The 17875-nt window shown below is 50.1% G+C and overlaps 1 protein-coding gene and 1 non-coding gene across 2 annotated transcripts; one reads left to right on the top strand and one right to left on the bottom strand.

The window, feature by feature from the left end:
- Positions 1 to 9: 9 nt before the first annotated feature.
- Positions 10 to 11028, top strand: COQ4 (coenzyme Q4). Its single transcript, XM_047829225.1, has 7 exons — positions 10 to 379; positions 471 to 602; positions 2010 to 2106; positions 2626 to 2728; positions 7802 to 7931; positions 8445 to 8538; positions 9078 to 11028. Exons 1-7 carry the CDS (start codon positions 310 to 312, stop codon positions 9247 to 9249), a joined length of 798 nt encoding a protein of 265 aa, XP_047685181.1. The 5' UTR covers positions 10 to 309; the 3' UTR covers positions 9250 to 11028.
- Positions 11029 to 17548: 6520 nt separating this feature from the next.
- TRNAR-UCU (transfer RNA arginine (anticodon UCU)) lies at positions 17549 to 17640 on the bottom strand. Its single transcript is given in 2 exon segments — positions 17549 to 17584; positions 17604 to 17640. It is a non-coding gene; the product is annotated as a tRNA-Arg (tRNA).
- Between the last annotated feature and the right edge of the window lie 235 nt (positions 17641 to 17875).

Raw genomic sequence — 17875 nt, 5'->3', positions numbered from 1 at the left:
GCCGGAAGAGGTTCGTTCTTATTGGCCTCGGGGAAAACGCGCAGTGGGGAGGGAAGTAGGGGCCGGCGCTGAAGTCCATGCCAGCGGGGCTCACGTGGGAAGGCTTTCTGGGAGTGAGGCGACATGGGGAGAGTTTTGCTTTAGTGGACGTAGGTAGTGGACAGGCCGTCTGGGTTTTCTTCGGATACTAGCGATAGGACCCTTTGCTGGCCGTACTACGATTTTTCCCCTCCAAACGCCCTTCAGAGCGCTCCGCGCCCGGAAAGGCTTGCGGCTTCCACCCGGCCCTGCTCGCGGGTGCCCGCTGCCATGGCGACCCTGCTGCGAGCTGCCCTGCGCCCTCTCCGCCCGCCCCCCGGGCACCGGGGGCGGGCTGCAGGTAAGTGGCGGAGGCGAGAGGGAGGCCTGGGGCGCCCGGCTCCTCTGACCGCGGCGCTTTTTTTTTTTTTTTTTTTTTTTTTTGCCTGTAGACGTGCTGCCCCGAGGCGCGCGCCATGGCGCCGGCCAGCTCTATCCTGAGCACATCCCCACCTCCCCGCTGCAGAAGGTTCTGCTGGCCGCGGGCTCGGCCGGAATGGCCCTCTACGACCCGTACCGCCACGGTAAGGCTGCCCGCGCACGCCCTTGCCTGGGAAGCCTGGGCAGGTGCCGACCTCTCTCTACCCGTCTCCTAGGGGGTAACTGGAGAATAAACTAGGCCGGGGTACCCAAACCTGGCTGCACCCCATCATCACCCGCAAGGTTCACAAAAATGCAGATGCCCGGGTCCCACCCTGACCTCAGTCTGGACCGGCCAAGCCTGGGGAAGGGAAGGGAGGGGAGAGAAGGGCCTGCGTTTTTAAATAAACTACTTCCCGGAAGATTCAGTTATCCAGCCACATTGAGAACCTCTCCACTAAGTAGATGATTTGTTTGTTATAATAACATGCGTCAAATTGTAACAGCCCACTAAAAATTAAACTTTATGAGGTCAGAGACCATGACTGCCCTATTCCACTGTATCAGCAGCATTTTTTAAGTAATCTCTATGCCTAACATGGGACTCGAACTCACGACCCAGAGATCAAGAATCATACCTCAACGGGCTGAGCCACCCAGGCACCCCTCAGCAGTATTTTAGTTTGTGCCTTGACACAACAAATGCCCAGTGTTTGCTGGATGTAAACATATTGGGGTTCTACAGTACTTTTATCCTCCCTCTCAGGATTCTTAGTATTCTGGAAAGTACTATCACTCCTACTAATAAAAATGATAATGCTGGGGCACCTGGGTGGCTCAGTGGGTTGAGTGTCTGGCTTCGGCCCAGGTCGTGATCGCACGGTCCATGAGTTTGAGCCCCGCGTCGGGCTCTGTACTGATGGCTCAGAGCCTGGAGCCTGCTTCAGATTCTGTGTCTCCCTCTCTCTGCCCCTTCCCCCCTCATGCGCGCGCGCGCTCTCTCTCTGTCAAAAATAAACATTAAAAAAAATTTTTTTTTTAAATGATGATGCTAACTGCTCACCGAGCTTTTATTCTGGTTGTTTACTGCAGTAAGTAAGTGTTCTATGTACACGGTGTTCTTGATTTTTCACGTTAACCTTGTAAGAAAGGTATTCTCCACATTTCATAAATTAGGACCCTGAGGCTTGGAAGCAGTTTGCACAAGTTAACCTAAATAGTGAGATTGCAGCTGAACCCAAACCTAGCACTCTGATGCCAAACCTTGCACCTATCAATGGAGGCATGATATTCTGTTGTAATAATGGGTGTAAAAGTGATTGGTAAACTCTTTAGAGTACTGTGCTAACCAGAGCCTTCTCAACCCATTACATTGGTAACAATAGTAATAATTATAGGTACATGTATTTTGCACTTACTGTGTGCAAGGAGATTTGCTAAATATTTAACAAATCCTTGTACCTAAGAGATAGATTGTATTTCAGTTTATTCTGTAGGAGACAGGCTCAGATCAGGTCTGGTAACTTACCTAAGATCATGTCCTACATTTGTCCCCATTTCTTTTCTTTTAGACATGGTCGCGGTTCTAGGGGAGACCACAGGACTCCGTGCCCTGAAGGTCCTCAGGGACCAAATGAAGAGGGATCCAGAGGGTGCCCAGATCCTACAGTAGGTCCCAACTCTGCTTGCGGGATTGAGGAAATTCTCTGGGGATCCTGATCTCTCTGAGGTCACATTGTGTTCCTCTGGGGAGGTCTTCTTGATGCACTGGCCATGGATGTCTGCCCAGGCTGGGCACTGCCCAACTCCATGGGCGCCATTCACATAACACTGTGATGACCCGTGGGTAGTGCAGTGTAGTGGCCTCAGCCCAGTTCCAGCCACAGAGCCCTCTGCCTTCCCTAAGCTCTCCTAACAAGCTAGCTATAACCCCCCAGCCCTGCAGTGCCCTTTGTGAGTACCCTGATTACATCTGAGACATGCCCCTGAGATTGTGCCCCTATAAGCAGAGACTATGGCCTTAGCTTGTCATAATCTCCTCGGCACCTGCCATCGTCCTGCAGTAGGATTTGTGGCCCCATTATTGCTCTCTGCCCTTTCACTTCTCACACCCTTACTCTAACTGGATCTCTCACCTGCCTTTGCTGATGCGCTTCTAATACCTAAGTCCTGCCTTCTGCCTTGCAGGGAGCGTCCGCGGATCTTACTGTCCACCCTTGACCTGGACAAGCTCCGTAGTCTGCCTGAGGGCTCACTTGGCCAAGAGTATCTCCGTTTCCTAGATGTGAATGTGAGTTTCCAGCTTCTGTGCATTTGACAATCACCAGGAAGGGCAGAGAAGGGCATGGGAGTGACATCCTGAGGAAGAAGGAGTCCTGAGTGGCCACCACCGCCAGGTGTGCTTTTTGTCCCTTGTGCCAAGGCTTTGTCATTTTCTATGGGACAGGCAAATGGGCCAGGATCTCCAAGGGATAATACTGGCCAGTATTTAGTAGTGTCTTACTAAAACAAAACAAAACCAAACTCTCTTATTGAATGTCAGGTGCCAGGCTCATACCTGGTCTTGCTGAACCCTCCCAGCAGCCTTGTCAGGTATGTCCTATTATTATCCCCTTTAATAGATGAAGAAACTGAGACTCAGAGCACTTAAGCAACTTGATGATTTCATATAGCCAGTATAAATGGAGGCAGTATTCATACTTAAGATCACACCTTTTTTTTTTTTTTTTTTAACATTTTAAGTAATCTCTACACCCATTGTGGAGCTCAAACTCACAACCCTGAGATCAAAAGTCACATGCTCTACCAACTGAACCATCCAGGCATTCCCAGATCATGCTCTCAACTGCTGTACTGTGTCCCTCCAGTTCTAGAGATAGGGTATGACAAGTCGTGACACACTCTGCCCCAGGCAAGGAGGAAAGGAGCTGGTGGGGAGAGTCCCAGCTGCTGAGGAACTCACTCATTTGTTCAGAATCTGCCCTGTGCCATCCATGGTTACGGGTGCTGGAGATATAATGGGGAACTAAACAAAGTCCTGCTCTTGAGATACTAATATTCTGGTTTGGAGAAGAAAACAGTAAAGCAATAAGAGAAAAAAAATTGTGTAAAAATTCAGGTCAAATAGTTATTGACTACTTAGAATGTCCAATACTGTTCTCAGTAGTTGAGACACAGAGAGCAAAACTGGCAAAGAGCCTGCTGTTGTGGAGCTTCCATTCTCGCAGATGGGGAGAACAACAGTCAGCATGATGGAGGACGACGAGGCGGGGTCGGAGGCCCATGTCTGATGGGGAGGTCACAGGAGGCCCCTCTGAGGAGACTCGGAAGAGGAGGAGGAGCAGAGGGCCTGGCAAGTGCAAGGCCCTGTGTATTTCAGAACAGGAAAACTGACCAAGGCGGCCACATAAGAGTCGGGGGGCAGCCAGTGGGTGACAGGTCAGACCCTGCCAGCCATGGGAAGTCTGTATTTTATAATGGGAGCAATGGGAAGACATGGAGGGTTTCAACTAGGGTAGTAACATGACCTGATTTGGTTTTTTTTTGTTTTTTTTTTTTTAATGTTTATCTTGAGAGCATGAGAGCGAGCGGGGGAGGGGTGGAGAGAGAGGGAGAGAGAGAATCCCAACGTGGGGCTCGATCCCACAAACCGTGAGATCACAACCTGAGCCAAAACCAAGAGACTAATGCTCAACCAACTGAGCCACCTAGGTGCCCCATGGCCTGATTTATAAAAGGGCCTTAGGATACAGCTAGGCCACCTTCCCTGTCTCAACCCCTCCCTCCCAAAATACACACATCCCATCAAAGCACCTCTGTCAAATGGCCCTCCAGGTTGCTCTAGAACTAGGCTTCTGAACCTTGGCACTACGGACTTTTGGGCCCACTTAATTCTTTGTAGGGGCTGCCCTGTGCATTCGAAGATGTTGAACAGCCTCCCTGGCCTCTACGCGTAGATGCCAGTAGCACCCCATTAAGTTATGACAACCACCAGTGTCTCCAGACGTTGCAAATATCCCCTGGTAGGCAGTTGAGAACCTACTACTCTAGAAGATCATCGTCCCTGAGAAAATAATCTGCTCCCCATACTCTCCTGACACTTGCCCCTGCCCCATTTTCTACCATCTGCTCAGATTTCAAGTTCTTTCATCAGTGGGAAACCCACCAGGGTAGCCTTCCCCAGGTGCCACCCAGGGAGAGACTGCCTTTCATCTTGTTGCTGTGGAGGGGATGGGACTGCCAGGGCCTCCCTGGGCACCCTGCCCAGTCTCAGCCCTAGTTGTGATAACAGCCCTAGAGATTGTGACACTTGTAGAGCACTGACACCAGCAGCCCACGGAATGAGAAGGAATACCTTTGTCCCAGCAGAGATTTATATCAAAGTTCAAGGTGAGGCTACCCTCCCTGAGGCTGACATTGGTAGAGGGTATGGTCATCTTGTGGTGTCAAGATTTTGAGCATGGGCTCTGGAGTTAAGAGTAGCCTAAGTTAGGATCATACCTCTCTTCCCAGCTTTATGGCCCTGAGCAAATCATTTGTCCTCTCTGAACCTCATATCACTTATCTAAGGTAAGGGAACCTAATGTTTAATTGCCAGGGCACTCAACAGGGTTTATAAATAATGGATGTTAAGGCTACTGGCTTTGGAATCTAACAGACTTTGTTCCAGCCACTTGATTAGCTGTGTAATCTTCGGGAAGTTACTTAACTTCTCTGAGCCCATTTTTCTTATCTGTCTCTGAGGCTACAATATCTACCGTCAGATGATCATGAGGGTGCAGTGTGATGATATATGTAAAGGACTTCATACAGTGCTGACACATAGTAGATACTTGATAAATATAGTTGTCACCGTGATCGCCTTCAGCTTCACACGGCATGTAGAAGAAATTAGGAGGGGGACCTGGGTGGCTCAGTTGGTTAAGTATCCAACTTCAGCTCAGGTCATGATCTTGCAGCTCGTGAGTTCAGGCCCCACACTGGGCTCACTGCTGTCAGCGCAGAGCCCGCTTCGGATCCTGTCCCTCTCTCTGCCCCTCCTCCTCCTGCACTCTAAAAAATAAGTAAAACATTAAAAAAAGAAGAAGAAGTGGGGCACCTGGGTGGTTCAGTCAGTTAAGCGGCTGACTTCGGCTCAGGCCGTGATCTCATGGTTCGTGAGTTCAAGCCCCGTGTCAGGGCTGTGCTGACAGCTCAGAGCCTGGAGCCTGCTTTGGATTCTGTGTCTCCCTCTCTCTCTGCCCTACCCCTGCTTGAGCTCTGTCTCTCAAAAATGAATAAACATTAAAAAAAAAAATTTTTTTTTAAAAAAAAAAAAAAGAAGAAGAAGAGATTAGGACCCGGGACCCAATGAGGTCACAGATGCGGACCAAGGCACTCAGCCAGCAACCCCAAAAGCAACGAAGACATCAAATCCTTTGGCCTCTGGACAGGCTGACACCATGCTTTGAGGACAGGAACACCACACTGTTCCCGTTCTGCATGGGTGCTGCTGAGGACTGAGGAGGTGGGTGGGTAAGAAGAGGACAGTTGTCATCCCTACCTGGGGTCAGAAAATTGCCTGGAGCTGGCCTTTTACTCACGTATTCGTGAGACGTTTATTCACCCAGGCCCTGGCGATACGACAGCGAGCAAATCAGCCGGTAGCCCTCTGCAGCTGAAAGGCTGCTACCCTACTGTTCACAGAAAGAGACCGCAAGCCAATAGGAGGCTTTAAACTTGCTGTTAGCCACTTCAGTAAAAGCAGAAAGAAACAAGTGGAATTAACTTTAATAGCATATTACCGTATATTTAGCCTAATGGACCTAAAATATTATTTCAGCATGTAATCAATATTTCTAAATTACTGAGATTTTACATTGCTCTCTTCATGCCAAGTCTTCAAAACTCAGTGTGTATTTTATACGCACTACAGCACATTTCAAGGCTTGGTGGCCACATGTGGTAAGTGGCTGCTGTACTGGAAAGTCCAGGTTTAGAAGAAGGGCAGACTCACTACGTCACAATACAAGATACAGGATGCTGCAAGAGACCATAACGTGGACCTGATCGGTCAGAGGTCATAGACAGCCTCCCTGCAGCAGGAACACGTAAGGCAAGTCATAAAGGACAGATAGAAATTGTCAAGGTGAAACTGAGGGTTTAGGGGGAGAGTACCCTAGGCTGGGAGCAGCTTATGTGAAGGATCAGGGCCAGGACACCTGGCTGGTTCAGTCAGCAGAGTGTGCAACTCTTGATCTCAGGGTTGTAAATTCAAGCCCCGTATTGGGTATAGAGATTACTTGAAAAAATAAAACCTTTTTTTTTTAAACAGGATCAGGGGTCTTGGAAGCTTCTTCTTTTCCTATTTTATTTCTAATTGTGGTTTAAACCTAACATAAGGTGAAATAACATGAGAGTTGCTATCTCAGGGGAGCCTGGCTGGCTCAGTCAGAAGAACATGTGATTCTTGATCTCAGGGTCAGGAGTTCAGGCCCCATGTTGGGGGTAGAGTTTACTTAAAAAAACAAAACAAAAAAAAAAACAAAACAAAACAGGCGCCTGGGTGGCTCAGGTAGTTGAGCTTCCAAGTTCGGCTCAGGTCATGATATCACGGTCTGTGAGTTTGAGCCCCGTGTCGGTCTCTGTGCTGACAGCTTAGAGCCTGGAGCCTGCTTCGGATTCTGTGTCTCCCTCTCTCTCTGACCCTCCCCCGTTCATGCTCTGTTTCTCTGTGTCTCAAAAATAAAACATTTAAAAAAAAAAAAGTTGTCATCTTAACCATTTCTAAGTGGAGAGTTAGTAGTGTTAAATATATTCGCGTTGTTGTGAAACCTCCAGGACTTTTACCTGGAACTCTATCCGCTTAAACAACTACCACTTCCTCCTACCCCATGGAGCTTCTTTGCCATAAATTCCAACAGGCTGAGACATTCTGTGTGAGTTGGGGTAGGCCATGGGGGTGTCAGTGCCACTATATCCCCTGCCTGCAGACTCCCCTGTTGGCAGGTATGGACAGAAACTGTCCTCAGAGGGAACACTTAGGTGGCTCAGTCGGTTAAGCATCTAACTTCGGCTCAGGTCATGATCTCACAGTTCGTGAGTTCGAGCCCTGCATCGGGCTCTATGCTGACAGCTCAGAGCCTGGAGACTCTTTTAGATTCTGTGTCTCCCTCTCTCTCCCTGCCCCTTCCTGGCTCGCACTCAAAAGTAAATAAACGTTTAAAAAAAAAATTTATTTATTTATTTTTTTAAGAAAAGAAACTCCTCAGAGATTTTTGGTGGGTATGAATTTGGTGGGAGTGGTTCACAGTCAAAGAGAGGTTGGCCAGTTAGGCCTTGGGGACAGTTGGGAAGAGATACAGGGGAGGGTCATTGTTGTCAGAGGGTCTCCCCAGACACCCGAGCACCCACCCGATTCGTGGACGATGAGGAACTAGCATATGTGATCCAACGGTACCGGGAGGTACACGACATGCTCCACACCCTGCTGGGGATGCCCACCAACATGCTGGGTGAGTGCTCCCCCCCAGTTGCCTTGAGAGTGGCGATGGGCGGGGTGGGGTGGAGTGAGGTGGGAGGTTCCAGCCAGCCTGGCCACCTGGGTCTGTCACCCACCAGTTAGCCAGTTCAGTGCCTCGTTTTCCTGCTTTCTGAACATCTTGGGCGTGTGTGTGAACCACTGCCTGTACGATTCCTAAGCTGACCCGGGCTCCCTGCTCTGAAACCCTCTGCAACTCCCTGAGGCCTGGAGGAACCACCCTGGACTTCTCACCCTGGCTTTTAGAGTCCTCTGCACACTGACCCCAAGCTTCCTTTCCAGCCCCTATCTTCTTCCGCTCTTCCCCAGGCCCTTTCCTGCACCCAAGCCAAGTGCTCCAAAGCCCAGTGGGAACCAGGACTGGGCACAGCTAACCTGGTAGAGATTAAAGAGGAGCCAGTGCTTTGCTCTGCTCCGCCACGAGCACCATGGCCTCTCCTCCTGGGCCCTTCTCACCTCCCACCCCATTCCTCGCCCTGCCCCCCAGGGGAGATCGTGGTGAAGTGGTTTGAGGCTGTCCAGACCGGCCTGCCCATGTGCATCCTGGGTGCTCTCTTTGGACCGATCCGACTCCATACCCAGTAAGTTCTCAAGTGGCAAGGGGTTGGGGGAGAACTCAGAGGAGCCAGGGCTCCAGGAAATGGGACAAGCATATCACCTTCCTGAACAGCCCCAGAGTTCTCTAGGAAGCCAGGGTAGAAGGAACGGGGCAAAAAGGTGAAACCGGTCTGGCATAGGATCTCCAAGGCAACGAATGAAGTTTGGATGTTTCACAGGACTCTCTAGGGGCTTTGGGGCCAGGCCTCAGTGTTGAGTCAGAGCAATGGACTTGCGAGGGTGGGGCTGGTGGTGGGAAGGAGTGGCAAATCCAGGGTTAGTTTCCGGAGTTAGGTAGACCCTGATTTAAATCTGGGCTTCAGCATATTCAAAATATGTAGCTTTGGGCACAAGATTTTGCCTCACTGACTTTCTGTTTCCTCATCTGCTAATGAAGATAATAACTACCTTCTTTTCAAGGTGTTTGTGAGGGTTAACTGAGAAAATGTGCATCAGCTTCTGGGCACATAGTGTGCCTGGCCCTGGGGATCTTATGTCTTCTTTTTCCTCTGCTGCCCCACAGGGGCCTGCAGGTGCTGGTTTCGGAGCTGATCCCGTGGGCAGTTCAGAATGGGCGCAGAGCCCCATGTGTCTTCAACCTGTACTACGAGCGGCGCTGGGAGCAGCCCCTGAGGGCTCTACGGGAGGAGCTGGGCATCACAGACCCCCCGATGCTTGTCAGGGCCCTGGCCTAGGCCCTGAGGTACTGCCCACCCTCAACCCCTGGGGGCAGAAGACTCTTTTGCCATACCTTTGTTCCTTTTCTTTGAACACTGACCCTTGGACATCATTTGTCATAATTTGTTACAACCACTGCTGAGTGGCTTGAGGGCCACCCAGGAGGGAGCCAGGAGTTGCCCAAAGAGAACCATGTGTGAGTGGGAATCAGTCATCCAGGCTGGTGGGGGCGGGATGTCTCAGGTTCACTGCCCCTGTTCTGGACTGCTCTTTGCCATCCAGGGTTTTTTGAGGGCAGGCTGGATTTGCTCCAGCAGTGAGGGCTATACCCAGGTACAAAGGCCTGAAAAGGAGCAGGTGAGTCTGCTGTCTGAATAAAGCCTGCCATCAGGCCAACTATCTACCTCTTCCTCTAGCAGCCTTGGGCCTTTGAGCACCAAGGGCAGACATTCCCTTCAGCCTGAACTTCAGCTACTTGTCCTGTTTCCTTTGGTCTAAAGTCAGACAGACTGGGACTCAGATTCCCAATTCCTCCATCATTTTCCGGCCGAGGAACTTGGCCCCCCCGTCAGCCCATTTCATCACCAGTAAAAGGGGAATGAAAACAGCACCCACTTCCTAGGGTCACTGTGGGGATTTCGTGAAGTGACACTCAGAAGAGGGCTTCAGAGAAAGGGCCCCGGGGACAGAAGGCAATTATCCTCATTGTGATCACAGGTGAGGAGGCAGCTCTGAGGCTGCTGATTCATTTTGGAATGGCACCCAGACATTTTCCCTGGGTCAGGGCCAAGGAGTTGGGGACAGGCAGGTTGAAAGGATCACCGGAAGAGTGAGTGACCCTGTCTTGGGTTTTAGAACGAGAAACACTGAGAGTTTTGGGGAGCCAGCTCCCCTTTGTGTGGCTAGGACAACCAAGGCCCAGGGATGGGCAAGGAATTGCCCGAAATAACTAGAACACAGGCCACGTGTCCTCCTTGGTTGGGTTTCCTATGCCTCAGTTTCCCTATTGGTAATAAGGGTTACAGTTTATTTACAGTCGTACTCTGTGCGTTAGCAATTGAGATGCATTATTGCACTGATGCCTCCCAACAACCCAAAGAGAAAGGCCATACTATTGCTTGCATTTTACTAATGAGGCAGTAGGAGCAGAGCTGGGTCTGGAACCACGGGCCTCTCCAAAACCGGCCCCACGTTGCCACACCAGCGCCTCAGCCTTCCTTGTGCCGACTGAGTCCCAGTCCAGGGCTCCCGCTGATAGAGCTGGGGGGCTGGAGGCCTACCTCGGAACAGTGGCCTTTTCCAAGAGGGAAGCCTTGTCCTGAGCTCTTTGAATTTCTGCAGAAAGAGGAGAGGATTAGGGTGAGCTTTCTATATCTAGTCCTTCTTTGCAGCTTAGGCCATCTTTCCAGACCCAGCATGTTTCCATGGCTTTCCAGGGTCCAGGCACCCCTTACCCCCGGGTCAGTTAAAGTCAACAGTGCCAAGTCAGGGGGAGAAAGGCCTGACTCACAGATGGCCTTCTCTGCCCAGCTGGGGAGTTCACCTGCTCCAGCCACCTGGTGCCTGAATGGCCCTGGGCCTTTACAGCATTCAAGAGATGGGCACTGGCTGTCACAATTAGCTGGGAATGAAGTCTGGTCTCCAGATCTTAGGGTGGCACCAACTCACGATTGGAAATAAGTTATACACTGGCAACAGCTACCACTTACTGAGTTCTTACCACAGCCCATAAGGCTCTGCCAACTTCTACCTAGAAACTTCCACTCTTCATCTCAATAAACTATGTTGGCCTTCTGTTTGTTGTTGTTTGTTTTGTTTTGTTTGTTGTTTTTTATTTTTTTTCAACGTTTTTATTTATTTTTGGGACAGAGAGAGACAGAGCATGAGTGGGGGAGGGGCAGAAAGAGAGGGAGACACAGAATCTGAAACAGGCTCCAGGCTCTGAGCCATCAGCCCAGAGCCTGACGCGGGACTCGAACTCACGGACCGCGAGATCGTGACCTGGCTGAAGTCGGACGCTTAACCGACTGCGCCACCCAGGCGCCCCTGTTTTGTTTTTTTAAGTTTATTTATTTTGAGAGACAGTGGTAGCAGGGGAGGGGCGGGGGTGGGGGAGGACACAGAATCTGAAACGGGCTGTGTGCTGACAGCCCGACAGGGGGCTCAAACTCAGGAACCATGCGATCACGACCTGAGCCGAAGTCAGACACCTAACCGACTGAGCCACCCAGGCACCCCTTCTTCCTACCTTTGGGAATAGCATCCTGTCCCCTAGTCATTACATGGCCAACTACTTGTCATTCACATTTGTGCTCAAATGTCACCTCTTCAGAGAAGCCTTCCCTGACCACCCATTTGAAGAGGTTCCCTCCCCCTTGCCACACTATGTCACCTTTTCTTCCCGGCACTTAACCACTCTGAAAAGATGTCATTTTTTAACATGTGGGGGGTTTTTTTGTTGTTTTTTTTTTTTTCCAATGTTTATTTATTTTTGGGACAGAGAGAGACAGAGCATGAACGGGGGAGGGGCAGAGAGAGAGGGAGACACAGAATCAGAAACAGGCTCCAGGCTCCGAGCCATCAGCCCAGAGCCCGACGCGGGGCTCAAACTCACGGACCGCGAGATCGTGACCTGGCTGAAGTCGGACGCTTAACCGACTGCGCCACCCAGGCGCCCCAACATGTGGGGTTTTTTTGTTTTTTGTTTTTTGGTTTTTTTGAGAGCAAGGGAGGGGCAGAGAGAAGGAGGAGGGACAGAGGATCCAAAGTGGGCTCTGTGCTGACAGCAGCAAGCCCCATGCGGGGCTTGAACTCACAAACTTTGAGATCATGACCTGAGCCAAAGTTGGACACTTAACCAACTGAGTCACCCAGGGGCCCCTTATTTGTTCATTTACAATAAGGGGCTTGCTGCTTCATAGTGGAAAGCATGGATGCTAAGCCCTGCATGTGCAAAACTACATTCGGTCCCCACAACCACCTCACTTCACCGTGAAGACCATGGGTCTCGGGTCCAGGGAGCGTCCTCAAGTCACACATCTGGGCTGGGACGGAACTGGTTTTGCAACAGACAGGTCTTGGGTCCCCTTCTGGCAGCTCAGGGAAAGCTCCCTTTCCCTCTGCCTGATAAAAAAGCCATATGTAGCTGGCTTCAGAGCCATGTTTGGGGGCACAGGCTCTGAGGACAGACAGACATGGCCCTGCCACTGACCGGCACTGCACCCTTGCAGCAGCCTGTCACCCCTTTGAGCCTCTGGCTCCCTACCTGTAAAACGGGAGAGTATACACCCATCCCACAACAGGGCCGTTATGCATGTGTAGTGTTAGCACATAGTAAACATTTAGGAAATGGAAGCGGTCATGTCCCAGGAAGATCCCTCAAGACCTCTGAAGTCACCACATACACAACGAAGCCAGAGGCATTTACTCTGCACACACCCAGGGTGGGCGGACTTACGTAGTCCAAAGGTCCTGATGCCAAATGCAGCCAAGCATCTACAAGGTGAGCATCCACTGTGTGCCGGGGCCAAACCACTGTAGTCCCCTCCGGACCTTTATTGCCTTCAAGTCCTAACTCTTACCTGAAAAGTCTGGAAGTTTAAGTGCTGATGTTCGTTCTCTAACGCAGGGCAGACAGGGGCCATGTCAGTGGAAAGGAGCCCACTGTGAGGTCAGCCTAAACTCAGCCTGTCCCACAAATAACGGCACCCAGCTCCTACCCTCCTAACCCTCAATGGCTCTTTACTGCCCCCAAGATAAACTCCCCAGCCCAGCACACAAAGGCCTTCCAATCACATTTCCCACCACAAGGTCCTCCCCTGTCCATGTGTCCCGATGCACAAGCCCCCTGGTCTCCAGCTATTTCACAAATGCCTTCTGAGTGTTGGCCAAACGCTGGGGGTCCTGCAATGATTGAAATAGCTGCATCCGCCCGCCCTCTTGGGAGTTGAGTGGTTATAGCAGCTAAGGGCCTCCAACATGCCCGCCCTATGCTGAGAGCTTGACGTGCGCCATTTCCTTGAGTCCTTACCCACCCCTAGGAGGCAAGGACCATGATGACTGTATTCCCATTTTATAAATGAGGACACTGAGGGGGCACCTGGCTGGCTCAGTCGGTAGAGGATGGGACTCTTGATCTCAGGGTTGTAGGTTTGAGCCCCATGTTGGGTGTAGAGATTGTTTAAAAATAAAATCTAAAGGGGCGCCCGGGTGGCTCAGTTGGTTAGGCATCCGACTTCGGCTCAGGTCATGATCTCGTGGTTTGTGAGTTCGAACCCCGTGTCAGGCTCTGTGCTGGCAGCTCAGAACCCAGAACCTGCTTTGGATTCTGTGTCTCCCTCTCTCTGCCTCTTCTCCAGATCACACACACACACTCTCTCTCTCTCTCTCAAAGATAAATAAACATTAAAAAATTTTTTTTACTAAAATCTAAAAAGAAAATGAGAGACCGAGGCTCCGTGAGAAGAGGTGATTTGCCCAATGCCTCACAGGTGGGACTGGGAGTGTAACCCAGGTGTATCTGACTCAAAAGCAAAGAAGACAAGTCATAATAACGTGTGGTAGGTGTTGACAGAGGTATGGTGAGCAGTTGGTGAGGGGCAACCTATTTAGTGATCTAATCTCCACCTGCCGGTGTATCCAACTAGACTGTCAGCAACTTGAAGACGGGCTGTCTGTCTCGTTCCCTCTATGTCCCCTTGCATCTCCCCCACAGGCCAGGCCCAGGGTCTGGTGGAGTACTGCCTTGGCCTCACCATTGTGACCGGGCTAGGGGGAGGAGAACAAGGGAGCTGGTCACCACTGCCATCTTGCAAACTCTCATTTGCCCACATTGTATATGACCTCAGCAAATGATGTGGACACGATTGTGTTTACACCCCTGGATCCTGTGTGGATCAGATCAGAGCCTCCAATTCACTCTCGCTGTCATTCATTCAACAAACGTTTATCGGGCTTCTGTTATTCCCTAAGCCCTGCAGATATAATCAGAGATAATCTACATGTCTAGATTTTACATGAGCTTTGTGGTCAGTGAGCTTGTAAATTACAATAATAAATACGTCAAACACGGACTCAAGTTCTGGGAAGTGAGCACTAGCAGTGTGTCCTCATTTTTATATATAAGAAGTGGAGGGGCACCTGGGTGGCTCCCAACTTCAGCTCAGGTCATGATCTCATAGGTTGTGGGTTCGAGCCCCGCGTCAGGCTCTGCCCTGGCAGCTCAGAGCCTGGAGCCTGCTTCCGATTCTGTGTCTCCCTCTCTCCCTGCCCCTCCTCCGCTCCTGCCCTGTCTCTCAAAAATACACATTAAAAAAAAAGAAGCGGAGGGGTGCCTGGCTGGTTCAGTTCAGTGGAGCATGTGACGACTCTTGATCTCAGGGCTGTGGGCTCGAGCCCCATGTAGGGTGCAGGGATTACTTTAAAAAAACTATTTTATTTGGGAATGCAAACTGGTGCAGCCACTGAGGAAAACAGTATGGAAGTTCCCAAAAAAGTTAAAAATAGAACTACCCTAGGATCTAGCAATTGTACTACTGGGTGTTTGCCTACCTAAAGAATAAGAAAACACACCAATTCTAAAGGGATACATGCACCCCTATGTTAATAGCAGCATTATTTCCAATAGCCAAAATACAGAAGCAGCCCAGTGTCTATCTATTGATGAACGAATCAGGACAATGTGGTGTATATATATATACACTGGAATGTTGTTCAACTATAAAAAACGATGACATCTTGCCATTTGCAATGACATGGGTGGAGCTAGCGGGTATAATGCTAAGTGAAGTTATTCAGCCAGAGAAGGACAAGTGCCGTATGATTTCATGTGGAATTTAAGAAATAAAACATGGGGTGCCTGGGTGGCTCAGTCGGTTAAGCGTCTGACTGCAGCTCAGGTCACGATCTCGCGGTCTGTGAGTTTGAGCCCCGCGTTGGACTCTGGGCTGATGGCTCGGAGCCTGGAGCCTGCTTCCGATTCTGCGTCTCCCTCTCTCTCTGCCCCTCCCCCGTTCATGCTCTGTCTCTCTCTGTCTCAAAAATAAATAAACGTTAAAAAAAATTTTTTTTTAAAGAAATAAAACATGAGCAAAGGGGAAAAAAAGAGAGAGGCAAGGCAAGAAACAGACTCTTAACTATGGAGATCAAACTGAAGGTCACCAGAGGGGAGGGTGGTGGGGGGATGGATTAAGTAAGTGATGGGGATTAAGGAGGGCACTTGTGATGAGCACCGGGTGTTGTATGGAAGTGTTGGGTCACTACATTGTACACCTGAAACTAATAGAATACTATATGTTAACTAACTGGAATGAAAATAATAACTTAAAAATAATAATAAATAAAAATTTAAAAAAAACCTTTTATTTGTTTGTTTTTGAGAGAGAGAAAGAGAGCACGAGCAGGTAAGGGGCAGAGAGCGAGGGAGATAGAGGATCCCAAGCAGGCCTCACACTGTCAGCACAGAGCCTGACATGGGACTCCATCTCGTGAACCTTGAGATCATGACCTAAGCCAAAATCAAGAGCGAGATGCTTGGGACACCTGGGTGGTGTCTGACTTCGGCTCGGGTCATGATCTCATGACTCGTGTGTTCGGCCCCACATCGGGCTCTGTGTTGACAGCTCAGAGCTTGGAGGATGCTTCAGATTCTGTGTTCCCTCTCTCTCTGCCCCTCCCCTGCTTGCAATGTCTCTCTCTCTCTCTCTCAAAAAGAAATAAACACTAAAAAAAATTTTTTTTTTAATTTTTTTTTCAACGTTTATTTATTTTTGGGACAGAGAGAGACAGAGCATGAACCGGGGAGGGGCAGAGAGAGAGGGAGACACAGAATCGGAAACAGGCTCCAGGCTCTGAGCCATCAGCCCAGAGCCCGACGCGGGGCTCGAACTCACGCACCTCGAGATCGTGACCTGGCTGAAGTCGGACGCTTAACCGACTGCGCCACCCAGGCGCCCCTAAAAATTTTTTTTAAAAAACATTGGGACACTTAACTGACTGAGCCACCCAGGTGCCTACCAAAAATAAAATCTTTTTTTTTTTTTTAAGGTTTATTTATTTTGAGAGAGAGAGAGAGCAGGGGAGGGGAAGAAAGAATCCCAAGCAGGCTCTGCATTGTCTGCAAGGAGCCTGATGCAGGGCTTGATCTCAAGAACTGTGAGATCATGGCTTGAGTGGAAACCAATAGATGGATGCTTAACTGACTGAGCCACCCAGGAGCCACATAAAATCTGAAAAGAAAGAAAAGAAAGAAAGAAAAAGAAAGAAAGAAAGAAAGAAAGAAAGAAAGAAAGAAAGAAAGAAATTAAGAAAGAAAGAAAGAGAAAGAGAGGGAGGAAGAAAGGAAGGAAGGAAGAAAGAAAGAGAGAAAGAAAGAAAGGGAGACTTTTTTTTTTTTTTTAATTTTTTTTTTTTCAACGTTTATTTATTTTTGGGACAGAGAGAGACAGAGCATGAACGGGGGAGGGGCAGAGAGAGAGGGAGCACAGAATCGGAAACAGGCTCCAGGCTCTGAGCCATCAGCCCAGAGCCCGACGCGGGGCTCGAACCCACGGACCGCGAGATCGTGACCTGGCTGAAGTCGGACGCTTAACCGACTGCGCCACCCAGGCGCCCCGAAAGGGAGACTTTGAACAAACACTCGGCTGAGAAGCTGACCCATGTCTGTCGGATGCCAATGCCTATCACCACTGCACCACACTGCCTCCCACGAGGGAGACGGAGCTTTAATTTACCTAAGTCCCCCTAAAGGATGCACTCTATACTCTGGAATAAATAGGTCCAAGTAATTATTAGACCAAAACTTCATTTCATTTTTGAGCCCTCTGACTAGACCCTGAAAATTGCCCATCCCCCCCCTTTAAGGACTTCTTCCTGGACTAAGGAATTAGTGGATGTATTTCAGGATAAAAGTAATTGTGGACGCCCAACATGTTTGATTATCAAGGAATCAAGTTTCCAGAGGTCTCAGTGCCACACAGGGCTGGGAAGCTGGTCAGTGACCCAGGACTCAGCAGGTGGCATGACAAATGTAGTCATAGGCTTAGAAGTTAGCTGATTTGCTGCAGGGTCCAGAGAGGTCCGAGGCCAAAGTTAGGTACAGGTCTTCAGATCCGTGCCCTTTGTACCACGAGGTGTGTCAAACTGCTTACAACACACCAAGGCTAGAAAGGATTCCTAGGCAGAAATCCTGACGTCACATTTATTGCCATCCCAGAAGCAGAGGTTCCAGCCTCTGGTCTGCAGATCTTCTGAAACTTGTGAAGGTACTGAAGGCCGTAAAATATCCACATGAAAGTGAGGGAGGAGGTATCCAAAATTCGACTCTGGTGGGACTCGAACCCACAACCTTTGAATCACCACACCAAGGATCGGCTAGAAGTCCAATGCGCTATCCATTGCGCCACAGAGCCGGCTACTGAAACCTCCCCCGGCTCACCCCTCAGCCTAAGCCGCCCTTTTAGCGTTCTTCTAGGTGCGGCTTTGGCCTCTCCGGAACCCTGCTCGTGTCTGCGCGCGGACTCTGGATTCTCCGCCTACGATGCTGGCGGGGGTGTTCCCCCCACGTCCGAACGCCCTGGACTGGGGGCGCAGGACCCACTCCCAGCCCGCGGGTCTCCTCCCGTCCCGGGGGTCTCCGCGGCGGGG

Source organism: Prionailurus viverrinus, chromosome D4, assembly GCF_022837055.1.
Source record: "Prionailurus viverrinus isolate Anna chromosome D4, UM_Priviv_1.0, whole genome shotgun sequence".
Classification (NCBI taxonomy): Eukaryota; Metazoa; Chordata; class Mammalia; order Carnivora; family Felidae; genus Prionailurus; species Prionailurus viverrinus.
Note: the sequence above shows the minus strand (reverse complement) of the source record. Positions and strands in the feature narration are given on the sequence as shown.